The following is a 14,135-nucleotide window of genomic DNA, read 5'->3' as shown; positions in this document are numbered from 1 at the left end:
ATGGAAATTGATATACATCAAATTGTTTTATAATAGTTCATACAAGACAAAGTACAAGGACAAATTCTTCTTCAATACCGAGGAGGTCTTAGGGTATAGATTTCAAAGAGAGGCAGGGAAATGATTTTTTAGTGGATATTGCCTCTCATGTGCCACCAACATCTATTCAGTCAAGGAAATGGGGAATCATTTACACTCCGAGATGACATCGTTTCTAGACAGGTTAAGGTGTCATAACTAGAGAGGTCAGATCATTAGGGACAAACAATTATGCCTCCACCAGTAGCACCCGCAGGAGCCCCCGTTCTATATGACAACCTTGTTTTCCTAGCATAGTTAGTGAGGGTAGTAATTGAAGGCATGACTAAAATATCAGCCCAGTAACCCTAACAATACCAGCAACTCTAGTAGCTACGACACCCACAAACAATATGGTTTCCTTAGTATGGATCTTAAAGTGTATAAGAAAGATGAGTTATGAGTCCTTATTAGGGGAATAAAATATGGAGATTGCTGGGAGATATATTATAAAAGTGGAGAAGACCTTGATTCAAATGAAGGTGCTAGAAGACTTACAAGTAGATTGTGTCACTCAACTATTATTAGATAGGGCACAATCTTGATGGGAGACTATACAGTCGAGGTGGACCACAAAATTAAGGACATAGAGTGATTTTAGGATATAGTTTTAGAATCAGTTTTTATTTTAAATATCATTGTATGGTGAAAGAACAAGAGTTTCTAGAATTGAGGTAAGATGATATGTTAGTGTTTGATTATGAGAGGAGGTTCTATAACCTATCTATGTTTGCCCCATATTAGATTCCTACTTAGCAGTATATGATTGAGAGACCACGTGATGGTTTACGACATCATTCAAAATAGGGGTTGGTTGCATTATAGTCTAAGACGATGAGAGAGTTGATACAAGCAGCCTAGGCCCTAGAGGCATGTATTGGAAAGTCCCAGCAAGACTAGTTTAGACCAGGTTAAAGGAAATATGATTTCTTTTCAAATAGACCTCCCTTTTTTAAGAGGGGTAAAGGGGAACAATTTAATCAGTTCAAGAATAAAGAAGAAGATATTGGTCAATGAAGGGCAGCAGTTTGGTTTTTATAGAGTACAAGTGAAGGGTTTACTAAAGGATAATCAAACCTGAAGGGTAGTTGTTGGGGGGGCTTCAAAGAAGACCATTACTTATCCTTATTATGTCCGGTGTAAACAGATGCATCCAAGAGATTGTTTTGCATCGTCAGGTCAATGCTATATTTATAAGCAGGAGGGACATATATGATGGGATTGTTCATAATTAAGTTGTGGATGTTATTATTATGAAGGGCAGGGACATTTCAAGAAGGATTACCCATAAAGAGTTAGGTATGTTTAGGGACAAAATCAATAGACACATAGCTAACAACAGTCAGTTATTGTGGATAAACCCACCAGGCCAGCACAATCAGGGGCTAGTGGTAATAAAGGACAACCTAGAGCACAAAGAGATAGGACACAGGGGAGAGTGTTCCATATGACCCTAGAGGATGTTAGAGTTACTCCTAATATAATGACATGTATGCTACAAATAAATTCCTTATATATATATATCCTGGTGCGACACACTCATTTATAGCAAATAAAATTATAAGAGAACTTAGGGGAAAACCTTGTAAAACCAAAAAAAAGTTCACAATTGATACTCCTTTGGGGGAGAGTGTAGATATTGATCATGTTTGTCGCACGTGAGCGACGTCGCAGCGATCGTCCACCCAAAAAATATAAGTGTAATGAGGGTAATGTGGGGATATATATATCTGGTTACTGTGGGGAGACAAGGAATTCGTTGTCTCTTAGCAGTGAAAAATGGTGTGGGAGTCGCCACCTAGTATTTTGGTCACTAGGAACCCTACTGGTCTCAGAGATCGGGTACGGGGACTGGTTGCGTAAAGGGAAGGTATTAGCACCCCAAATACGCCCTACCTAAGGTAAGCTGCATCGTTTTATTGTCTGATAAAAATTAAGGTGTTTTCGTGTGTTTCCTAGTTGTTGGTCCATCTACGGTTCAAGAAAAGTCCTCCTCAATAAGGAGGTCCTTATCTTATCGGGTAAAGCCTAACCGTTCTAATGTCTAAAAAAAAAAACATATTTTTAATGTCAAGAAAACGTTTTATGTATAAATTCATAATCCAAAAGACAAAAAGATTTTTTAGAATTTTTGAAATATTGGCCTAGTTCTCATGGCTTGAATAAACTGGTTATTAAAGCCAAAATGCATGCTAATACATATATTGTTTTGAAATTTTCTTTGTTGTGTGAAAATATGATGTTACAATATTTATATATATATATTGGAGAGACTAGGCCGTATTTTAAAACAAAACATTTTTTAAAAAATATGTATTTTGTACGTTTTGACGCAAATCGGGTATTTTAATACTGGGTTTGTATCCTTGCGGTATAAAAATACAACCAAATATTAATCTACTTTGATAAAGCAAATGCAGAAAAATCAACAATATTTTCGAAGATATTTTAGAAAATTTTTGAAAGCAAAAGACATTTTTTATTTTGAAAATCTTTGATGTTTGGATGAAAACCGGGTAGGTTAATACCGGATTTGTATCTTTACAGTATAAAAATACCAACCGATATTAATCAAAATACAGTAATAAAATTACAGCAAAATCACATATATTTTTTCATAATTTTTAAAAATTTTTATAATTTTTTTTCATATATATATATATATATAATACAAAATAATATATATATATATATAATAATATTAAATCGGGCTGGGCCGGCCCAAACCACTGGGCCGGACTCAACCCAAAACCAAGATGGGCCGAGGTCGGCCCAAAAATGTACTGGGCCGATCTCGGCCCAAAAATATGTACTGGGCCGATCTCGGCCCAAAAATGTACTGGGCCGATCTCGGCCCAAAGATGTACTGGGCCGATCTTGGCCCAAAAAAATTCTCTTCTGGGCCAGACCCGGCCCAGAAGACTGGGCTGGGCCAGGACCCGCCTGGCCCAGCAACAAAACGGGCGAGGGGAATTAATTTCCCCCCGCCCCTGCATGCAGAACGCTATTCGTTCTGCATGCAGAGAAGGAAATAAAGAAACGCCAGAATAGGGGAGGGAGAAGGGTTACCTGGCGCGGAGGAGGCGGTGGCTTGCTGCGTTTTTGGCGGCGCTGTGGCGGAGGCGTAGCCCACGGACGGCGGTTCCAGGCGGCGCTGCAGCTGTTCCGGACGTCCGTTTCCTTTTTTTTCCTATGTTTCGATCTTCTCTTTTTCTTCACCTCCCTCTCTTCTCTCAGTCTGTGTTTCTTTCCTCTGTTATTTTTTTATGTTTTTCTCTCCTCTCGGTTTCTCTCTTCTTTCGGTTCTTCCTCTCTCTCTCCTCTGTTTTTTTTGTTTTGTTCTCCTTCTTCCTCCCCTCTCTTCTCTCCTTTCTTTCTCCGTTCACCCTCGCTCTCAGCGTTCTTGGCCTCTATTTATAGAGGCCAAGGACGCTGTTTTTTACAGCTCTCAATGGGGAGCAGCCGGCTGGTCGGCCATTGGGCGCGGCTGCCGAGGTTCGGTGGGTTGTGCGCGGTGGTTGGTCGGCCATTGTGTTCGGTCGGTGGGCTCCAGGCGAGAGAGTGGCCGGCAGAAATTCAAATTAAAGCTTCCCTTTCTCCTTCTTCCCCGCTGCGTGATCGGGGGAAGAAGATGAACAGTGTCGTTCAAAACGACACCGTTCTGCTCTTTTTTTTTTTTTTTTTTTTGTTTTTGAATGTATGAAACGGCGTCGTTTTGGAGAAAACGCGCCGTTTCATTTAAATGTGGCGCCAAAACGCGCCAAATTTCAAATCAGCCCTCAATCATCTTTTCTTTCTTCAATTGCATCCCTGCCAATTTCGGTCTCCGTCCCTCTTGTTGGCCGCGTTTTTCACTTTAGTCCTTGGTCTCTGATTTATGCAATTGAGCCCTTAATTGATCAAAAAACTTCTAATTTCTTCAATTAGGCCCCTGAATCAATTAATTCCAGCCCCTCCATTTACGCGCCTCTTCCAATTTGGTCCCTGGTTTCGGATTTTCTCAATTAAGTCCCTAATTGGCCCTTAAACTTCAATATTTATGCAATTAGGCCCCTGATTTGACCTAATAAATTCCTAAAAAATATATTTTGGCCCCAGAACTTAAATTTCTTCTAATTAAAGCCCAAATTGACTTAAAAATCAATTTTTCTTGCAATCAAATCCTCTATAAATTCATTTAAAAATCAAATTAAGTCCATAAACATCCAAATTTGGGCTTTTCTCCTCAAATTTCAAATTTTCCTTCTCAACAGGGCTCTCCTCCTTCAAGAATATACTGTCAAAAATCCAATCTTTGTATTTTTAACCTTATTGATCGATTTTCCTACCATTTTCTGAGCGCTTCTGCCTCCTGTTATTTTTTCTTAACCTCCTTTGGCTATATACATATTTTTATATATATTTTGTGGGGACCCAAAAATGGGTTACAACAGATGCCCCCTCTTTATAATGCTTACGGAGCAGAGGTTTTGCGCAATAAGTTTTATAAAGATAAACCCTAAATGGAACTCCCAAAACTGATCTGGTTGAAGCTTGATTGACCTGAAACTTGTCTTTTACAGCAATCCTCCTTAACTTCAAAAACTATGATCAAAATTTATCATCTTGAGATCCCTTCTGGCGATCTCTCTAAACCAAAATCTATAATTATTGCTTACTCAACTTGGAATCCCGTCTGGCAATTCCCTTTTAACCAATATTGAAATACGAGATCCCTTCTAACGATCTCCTTTAACAAAAAATCTTAGAATCCCATCTGGCGATTCCTTGTAACCAATGTTGAAATATGAGGTCCCTTCTGACGACCTCCAAATAGCGAAACACGAGATCCCTTCTGGCGATCTCTTTTAGTCAACTTGGAATCCCATCTGGCGATTCCATTTATTCAATGAAAAATGAGGTCCCATCTGGCGACCTCCCAATAATGAAACACGAGATCCCTTCTGGCGATCTCCTTAAATCAACTTGGAATCCCATCTGGCGATTCCTTTTATTCATGAAAACCGAGGTCCCATCTGGCGACCTCCAAATAGTGAAACACGAGATCCCTTCTGGCGATCTCCTTTAATCAACTTGGAATCCCATCTGGCGATTCCTTTTATTCATGAAAAACGAGGTCCCATCTGGCGACCTCCAAATAATGAAACACGAGATCCCTTCTGGCGATCTCCTTTAATCAACTTGGAATCCCATCTGGCGATTCCTTTTATTCATGAAAAACGAGGTCCCATCTGGCGACCTCCAAATAATGAAACACGAGATCCCTTCTGGCGATCTCCTTTAATCAACTTGGAATCCCATCTGGCGATTCCTCCTTTTTTTTCCAACAGGTAATACGAGGTCCCATCTGGCGACCTCCAAATAGCGAAACACGAGATCCCTTCTGGCGATCTCCTTTAGTCAACTTGGAATCCCATCTGGCGATTCCTTTTATTCAATGAAAAAAACGAGGTCCCATCTGGCGACCTCCAAATAACGAAACACGAGATCCCTTCTGGCGATCTCCTTTAGTCAACTTGGAATCCCATCTGGCGATTCCTTTTTTCAACAGGTGATACGAGGTCCCATCTGGCGACCTCCAAATAGCGAAACACGAGATCCCTTCTGGCGATCTCCTTTAATTAACTTGGAATCCCATCTGGCGATTCCTTTTTTCAACAGGTGATACGAGGTCCCATCTGGCGACCTCCAAATAGCGAAGTATGAGATCCCTTATGGCGATCTCCATCAACTTGGAATCCCATCTGGCGATTCCTTTTATTCGAAGCGGAAATAATGAGATCCCTTCTGGCGATCTCCTTTAATCAAAAACCAAACAATCTATCTTGTAAATCGGTTAACCTGGAGTCCCCTTTTAGCGATTCCCTTTTACCGATTGCTCGATGTCGCTCTTCCTGATGGCAGGGTTTGAACATTATTATCTTCTCTTCTTGTTGTTCTAGAATCAACTCAATGATTCTTTCTTCGTCTCCAATTTTGTTGGAATGTATTAAGGTCTCCTCCTGTAACGATCCAAAAAAAACATATATGCAATGATTTATGATTAGATGCCATGCATGCATTCGTACCTGGTTTTGAAACATAGGCCCCCTCATCTTCTTCGAGTTCATGAGACTCCATCTTAACATGAGCTTGCTTTTGAAGTCGTATGCTGGATTCCTCTCTCGTGTTGCCTCCGATCATATTCTTGGAGAAGAAATCTCTGACTTTCTTCAAATAGTCCTTTTTCCAAAATGTATGACTTGTCATTGCCTCTTTGTCATGCTTTTGTCAAATGTTTTAGCTTGGTTTTTTTAAAATCTATAGGCTTTCGTACATGAAAATATCTCTTATTGCCCCCAGTGTAGGGGTGTGATTCTAGTCTAGGCTTTTATAGAGAGAAGAAATTCGTTCAGCCGATGCTAAACTTTTTAAATGAGATAACACAAGACATGCACTGTTGGGATTCATGCAAAAATGACTGTTGTGAGATCAATGCAAAAGAGAAAGAAGTCAATGGCCAAACTTTGCTTTATTGATTTAGGAGCCTACATCAAGCATAATATCTTTTTACAGAGTCAGAATTCACAGGTCGAGCTAGGTCTTCTCCATCCATTCTAGCCAACTTCAGTGCTCCTCCTGAGAATGCCTTCTTTACTATGTAAGGACCTTCGTAATTCGGTGCCCATTTGCTTTGATCGTCTCCAGGTAGTGACAATATTTTCTTCAATACTAGATCCCCTTCTTGAAACAACCGCGGTCTAACCTTCTTATCATATGCCTTGGCCATTCGTTTCTGGTACAGTTGGTGATGACATATTGCAGCCATCCTCTTTTCACTGATCAGGTTCAGTTGCTCATATCTCACTTTGGCCCACTCGGCCTCTTCTAATTCGGAGTCCATCAATACTCTTAACGACGGGATTTCTACTTCCAAAGGCATAACTGCTTCCATACCGTACACCAAAGAATATGGAGTTGTTCCCGTCGAGGTCCTAACTGTAGTGCGGTATGCGTGAAGAGCGAATGACAACATCGCATGCCAATCTCTGTATGTGACTACCATTTTCTGAATAATCTTCTTGATGTTCTTGTTGGCGGCTTCTACTGCGCCATTCATTTTTGGTCGGTATGGTGAGGAATTCGAATGCTTGATTTTCCATTTAGTACACAGCTCCACTATCATTTTGCCATTGAAATTCTGTGCATTATCTGTCACTATCTTTTCCGGAGGACCATATCGACAAATCAAATCCTTTTCTATGAACCTCTTCACTACCTTCTGTGTTACATGGGCATACGAATTAGCTTCCACCCATTTGGTGAAGTAGTCAATAGCCACAAGGATGAATCTATGACCGTTGCTAGCTTTTGGGTTAACAGGTCCGATCACGTCGATTCCCCACATTGCAAATGGCCAAGGAGATATCAGATTAAATAGAGGAGCTGGTGGCATATTGACCTTGTCACTGTAAACTTGACATTTATGACATTTCCTGACATAGTCGATACAGTCCTTCTCTAGTGTCATCCAAAAATAACCAGCCCTTTGGATTTTCCTTGCTATCATATGTCCGCTAGCATGGGTTGAGCAAATCCCCTCATGGACCTCCCGCAATGCCTTTCTAGCATCTGCCTCATTCAAACACCTTAGCAGGGTTCCATCAAATGATCTTTTGTACAAAATCTCTCCATCTAAATAGAAGTCTATAGCCAACCTTCTCAAGGTTTTCTTATCCGTTTTGGAAGCTCCCATCGGATATTCCTGATTTTGCACAAGGTTCTTGATATCATAATACCAAGGCTGTCCGTCTATCTCTCCTTCAACTAAGCAACAATGAGCTGGGTCATTTCTAATGTCAATGTGTACCGGTTGTACTTTGCACTTGAGATCAATGGTAGTCATAGCAGCTAGTGTGGCCAAAGCATCCGCAAAATGATTCCCCTCCCTTCCCAGATGGGTGAATCTAATTTCTTCAAATTCCTTTGCTAGCGTGGATAGGTATTCTTGGTACGGCCTTAACTTTTCCTCCTTAGTCTGCCATTCCCCTTTAACCTGACAGATAATCAACATTGAATCTCCATATACATCTAACTTCTTTATCTTCAACTCTAATGTCGCTTCTAACCCGAGGATACAAGCTTCATACTCAGCTGTGTTGTTGGTGCACTCGAAATGTAGTTTAACCGAAACTGGATACTGTTTCTTATCTGGAGAGATTATTACCGCACCGGCCCCGTTACCATATACATTCACAGCACCGTCAAAAAACATCGTCCACCAATCTGTCTTCTCTTCTTCTTTCTCTATTGACAATATATCTTCATCAGGAAAGTCAAAATCCAAAGGTTCGTAATCTTCAACAGCATTATCAGCCAGATGGTCCGCGATTGCACTTCCTTTTACGGCTTTCCTTGTCATGTACACTATGTCATATTCTGCTAATAGCACTTGCCACCTTGCAATTCGACTTGAGAGAAATGGCTTGTTACAAATGTACCTCAGAGGATCCACTTTTGAAATCAACCAAGTGGTATAGTATAACATATAATGCCGCAACCTCTTTGCTGCCCACACCAACGCACAACAAAGCCTTTCTATCTCCGTGTATCTAGACTCACATTCAGTGAATTTCTTGCTTAAGTAATAAATAGCTCTTTCCTTCCTTCCGGTTTCATCATGCTGACCCAATACACATCCCATGGCTGCTTCAGTCACTGTTAGATACAATACTAGAGGTTTTCCCGATACCGGAGGGACCAGTAAAGGTGGATTTTGCAAATAATGCTTGATTTTATTGAATGCCTCCTCACACTCCTCATTCCAGGTTCCAGGATTCTTTTTCCTTAGTAGTCGGAATATTGGTTCACACGTCGTTGTTAACTGAGCTATGAACCGAGCAATGTAGTTTATCCTTCCCAAGAATCCTCTTACTTCCTTCTCCGTCTTAGGGGATGACATAGCTTGGATGGCCCTTACTTTATCTGGATCCACCTCTATACCTCTATCACTTACAACAAATCCTAACAGCTTACCCGATTTAACTCCAAATGAACATTTTGCAGGATTGAGCCTTAATTCATACTTCCTCAATCTCTCAAACAACTTCCTCAAAACTTCGACATGATCCTCTCCTCTTTTAGACTTGGCAATCATGTCGTCTACATACACCTCAATTTCCTTGTGCATCATGTCGTGGAACAAAGTCACCATTGCTCTTTGATAGGTTGCTCCTGCATTCTTCAATCCAAATGGCATGACCTTATAGCAGAATGTCTCCCACGGTGTGACAAAAGTTGTTTTCGTCTTATCCTCCGGAGCCATTTTTATCTGGTTGTATCCTGAAAAACCATCCATAAAGGAATATGTGGAACTCCGGGCCGTGTTGTCCACCAAAACATCTATTTGTGGTAGAGGAAAATCATCCTTGGGGCTAGCTTTATTCAAATTCCGAAAATCCACGCATACTCTAATCTTCCCCTCCTTCTTAGGCACCACAACAATGTTAGATACCCATTGTGGATATCTAACTACTTCTAGAAAACCAGCATCCCATTGCTTCTCGAGTTCTGCCTTGACCTTGATCCAGACATCCGGGTGGGCCCTCCTCAGCTTCTGTTTGACTGGTTTACAACCTTCTTCCAATGGTATCTTGTGTACTACAATATTTGTGTCCAAACCGGGCATATCTTCATAAGACCAAGCAAAGACATCTGCATATTCTTGTAACAGGGCGATCATTTTTGTCCTTTGTTCAGAAGTAACTAAGGTACCTATTTTCAACTCTTTCTTGAGCTGATCACTACCCACATTGATGGTTTCGAGTTCCTCTGCAGCAGGTTTCCAAGTTTGTTCCTGTTGTTCTACTAGCCTGGTGAATTCACTAATATTGCTTTCATCTCATTCTTCTTCTTCCATAGCTACCACATGCTCGTTCAAGTTTGGCCATTTATTCTTGATGCTAAATATATGTGATGTTGTAGGAGATCCGCTTTCAGGATTCCTGAAAGCGGGAAGTGTTTGGTGTAAATGCATAAAAAAGAAGGCAATTTGTGAAAAGCGCATGATCTCACAATTTATTTAAAGAAAAAGTGGGCTCCATGACAAACATAAAATCTAACCGACAATTGAGCCTTGATTGTCAACTAGCGAAAATAAATGAAAACCAAACAAAGCAATGACAAAAGCATGTTAAGACAAACAAAATTGGTTTACATTTTGAAAACCACTGGAGCTTCTTGGGTCACCCAATTCTGAAACTTCTCGTCTTGAGCCAACTTGCGCACAAAGGTCTTGGCGGAGACTTCTTCTATGGTGTAGACCGTCAGTTGTGGGAGTGCTTCGTCTCCCTTTCTTGCTACTGTCTTCATGTCATCTCCTTCCACCTTGTTTTCCCCCAAGGTATTTATGCTCATGTTTGACAGCTCTTGATCAAGGCTTTCGGCTTCTTTATCATGTTGCATTATGTATGCAGCTTTTGGGAATGACACGCTAAGGGGAGGGATTTCTAGCTTTTCTTCATCAGGCTCTCTTCCTTTAATTCTAGCCATCCTTCTTGCCCTTCTCCGACCAGCAGCCCACCGATAATCCTTTTGGTTAGGTTGGTACCCTAACCCAAATTTTTGAGCAGCACTTTTCATCCTTGCCAGATTAACCCCTTCTGGTATCCTGATAATAAAGTTATACTGAAATGGGATCCCGCGGTTCAAAAAGCATAGACTTGCCATCCTTGCTGCTTCTGAGATCCTTGGCCTTCTTAGCACTGTGTTCTCCGGCACCCAGTCAGCGTTCACAATTTCAAAGGCATGGATATTGTTATCCTTGCAATCATTCGCTTCGATAAAAGGCACGGCTACATTCTTTATCATGGATACTGTCTCCTCAGCCTTGACAGTTACCAACATCCCATTCATGATATACTTCAGGCATTGGTGCAATGATGAAGCTACTGCCCCCGCTGCATGAATCCAAGGTCTTCCTAACAACATACTATAGGAAGGATGGATATCCATAACTTGAAGTGTTACTAGGAACATTTGTGGTCCCACATATAGCTCCACTTCTAGAGTCCCAATTATTGGCCTAGGTGAGCCATCATACGCTCTGGCCATCATAGTACTTGGCTTTATATGGGATTCATCGATCGGCATTTCTTCCAACATGTGCTTTGGCAACACGTTAAGGGCCGAGCCATTATCAATGAGTACTTTTCCTATGAGGCAATCCTTACACCTAACCGTAATGTATAAGGGCTTGTTATGTCCGGTACCTTCAGCATCAAGCTCATCAGCCGTGAAGTACAGGTAATTAGTTGCATGGATCCTTCCCACTAGATGCTCCATGGTTTTATGTTCAATGTCTTGGGGTACATATGCCTCATTCAATACCTTCTGCAAGGCGTTTCGATGCGGCTCAGAGCTGAGTATCAGGGACATAAGGGAGATCCTAGCTGGAGTCTTCTTTAGTTGATCTACTATGCAATATTCACTATGCTTGATCAACTTCAGGAATTCATTCGACTCCTCTTCTGTTACTGGCTTATTAACTTCTAGTGCTTTGTCAAGATCTACCACTTCTTTACCCTTTTCCTTCCTCAACTCCTCGGAAGTAAAGCAACGACCACTCCTGGTCAACCCACTTATCTCAGTCTGGAACAAAGGAAGAGGAGCTTGAACGTTGGAGGCATAACCATAATTATAAGGCATGGCATTGTGATTCCCTTTTGTGTGGGACGGTTTAACCAAGATTAGCCTTGGGGGACCATTAGCTGTTTGTTGGACCCTGCATACTCCTGTCATCTCCATCTGACCTTCCATCATACTCACCTCACCCCTGTTCTCCATGGGTTCAATTCTCAATTGCCCCATTTTTAACATTTTTGCAATCTTTTCGCAAAACTCGATGCAATCCTCAATATAGTGTCCATCTCTTCCATGAAACTCACAATAACTACCTCCCTCCGAATGGCCTTCCATATTTGCCTCTAGAAATCCTGATCGTACTAACATGTAGTACATCTTTTCCATAGACACCTTCAGCACCTTGCATTGATTTCCAACTTCTATCATGCCTATTCCACTACTACTTGAAGCATGCTTAGGCAACGGGTTTGAATTAACATTGGGCTTGTCTTCAAAGGATACCCATCCTATCTTAATAAGCTCCAGCAATCTTTTCTTGAAAGCGTAACAGGTTTCAATCCCATGCCCGGGATTACCCGCATGGTACTCACAAGTTAAATCGGGCTTGTACCAAATTGGGAATGGTGGTTGTAATGGTAGTGTAGGGATAGGAGCTATGTGCCCAATGCTCAATAGTTTGGCGTACATGTCCTTCAAAGGCATGGGTAACGGTGGCAGTTGTTCTGAAGTGTATCTTGTATAGGGTCTTTGGTAATGATTTTGGTTGTTTGATTGGTTATTTGTTCGATTAGGGGAAAAAGTTTGGTTAAAGTTTATGCGTGAGAATTGAGAGGTAGGTACTTGTGGATTGTGAGAACCTACTTTCTTGCCCTTATACCCGTCTTCCAAATTGTTAACATCACCTTCTCTCTTTCTTCCAATAAAACCCTTCTTTTCCACTGGCATCGCTATTCGCCCAGCTTTAATCCCCTGTTCTATCCTCTCAGCTATTCGTACCGCATCATAGAAATGTTGAGAGGAGCTACCCATTAGGTGCTCATAATAAGGTGCTTTGAAGGTATTGGCAAACAAGCTCACCATTTCCGTTTCTATCAAAGGGGGTTGGACATGCATTGCCTCATCCCTCCACCTTTGCGCATAAGCCCTTACTGATTCCTGGCTTCTTTTCTCCATTGCCATTAGACTTGTTCGATCAGGAGCGATTTCCATGTTAAACTTGTACTGTTTGAGGAAAGCCTCCACCAAGTCTCTCCAGCTCTTGATCCTGATGCTGTCTAACCTCATGTACCAGCTTAAAGTGGATCCTGCTAGGCTATCTTGAAAGAAATAGATTAGCATTTTATCATCACGGATTACTTCCGCCATTTTGTTGCAGTAGGATCGAAGGTGAGTGTTTGGGCATTCCAGACCGGTATACTTAATGAACTCTGGTATTCGAAAATCCTTTGGTACCACGATGTTTGGTACCAAACATACTTCGGCTGCTCGCATAGGGTCAAACCAATCATTACCCTCAACTGCCCTTAATCTTTCTTCCAGAGCAAATAGCTTGTCTTGGTCTATCAAACTGGGAGACCTATTATCCGGGACTCCCTCCGTTGTTAAGTCAACAGTGACTGGAGTATGAGGTGGTAAGATAGGAGTAATAGGCACAAACTGTTGTTCATTGGCCGAGTTTGCCCCCTGGTTTTGGGATGCTTGAGGAATGTGAACTGCTGGCGCTCCTTCAAGCTGTCGTGCTGATGTTCCCTCCCCATTCTTAGCCTTTAGAAGTTGCTCAAGTAAGTCGGTTAGCCGAGAAACTTCATTCTTTACAGACTCCAACTCAGTCTGATAATGTGACTCTAAGTGAGCTCTTTCTTCGTTCTCCATTCTCGCTCTGGACCGGGTGTTGTGGATTTTGGATGTGGGACCTATGTTTCACGATCTGGAATGCATATGAATTAAAAACAAAATGTGTGATGAAAATATGATGCTCATGCAATGTATATTTTAGAGCCGACTCATGACTTTCGTAATCCTTTAGGCAAGATTTCTGAGTTGACCCGATTACTGTAAAGGAGGGTTTTGCCAAGTTCTTTATCATAGTAGCTTACCAAAACATATTTAGAAAGAAAGATAGGTCATGCCTTCTTATAAATAGAAGAAGCTCATACATTGATAACAGAACAGGGCGTTATACATTGCTACCCTTAAAAGGCATTTCCTCTATTAGCTAAGTCCCCAATAAAACAGGTGATGGCTGCCATATATTCTCGATACTTTGAAGCATCATTTCCCACTTGAGTAGCTTGTCGTTGCAACCTTTCCGCATAGCGGGCTGCTTGCTCGACCTGCTTCGTTATATGCCTTATCTTATCATGGAACACAGTGTTATCTGCAATTATCACTTCGTTGCTGGCTCCTAGGGCTTCATTACTTCTTTCCAACACTCG

At 41.4% G+C, this 14,135-nt stretch overlaps 1 protein-coding gene across 1 annotated transcript; it reads right to left on the bottom strand.

Annotated features, from left to right (window-relative positions):
• Window positions 1–6,582: 6,582 nt before the first annotated feature.
• On the bottom strand, window positions 6,583–13,572 carry LOC112327528 (uncharacterized). Its single transcript, XM_052453651.1, has 6 exons — window positions 13,277–13,572; window positions 12,541–12,721; window positions 11,547–12,303; window positions 11,086–11,387; window positions 10,337–10,944; window positions 6,583–9,929 (listed from the first exon to the last, which is right to left on the bottom strand). Exons 1-6 carry the CDS (start codon window positions 13,570–13,572, stop codon window positions 6,611–6,613), a joined length of 5,463 nt encoding a protein of 1,820 aa, XP_052309611.1. The 3' UTR covers window positions 6,583–6,610.
• Between the last annotated feature and the right edge of the window lie 563 nt (window positions 13,573–14,135).

This window comes from Populus trichocarpa, chromosome 6, assembly GCF_000002775.5.
Source record: "Populus trichocarpa isolate Nisqually-1 chromosome 6, P.trichocarpa_v4.1, whole genome shotgun sequence".
In the NCBI taxonomy this organism is placed as follows: Eukaryota; Viridiplantae; Streptophyta; class Magnoliopsida; order Malpighiales; family Salicaceae; genus Populus; species Populus trichocarpa.
This window is presented reverse-complemented; position numbering and strand designations above follow the sequence as displayed.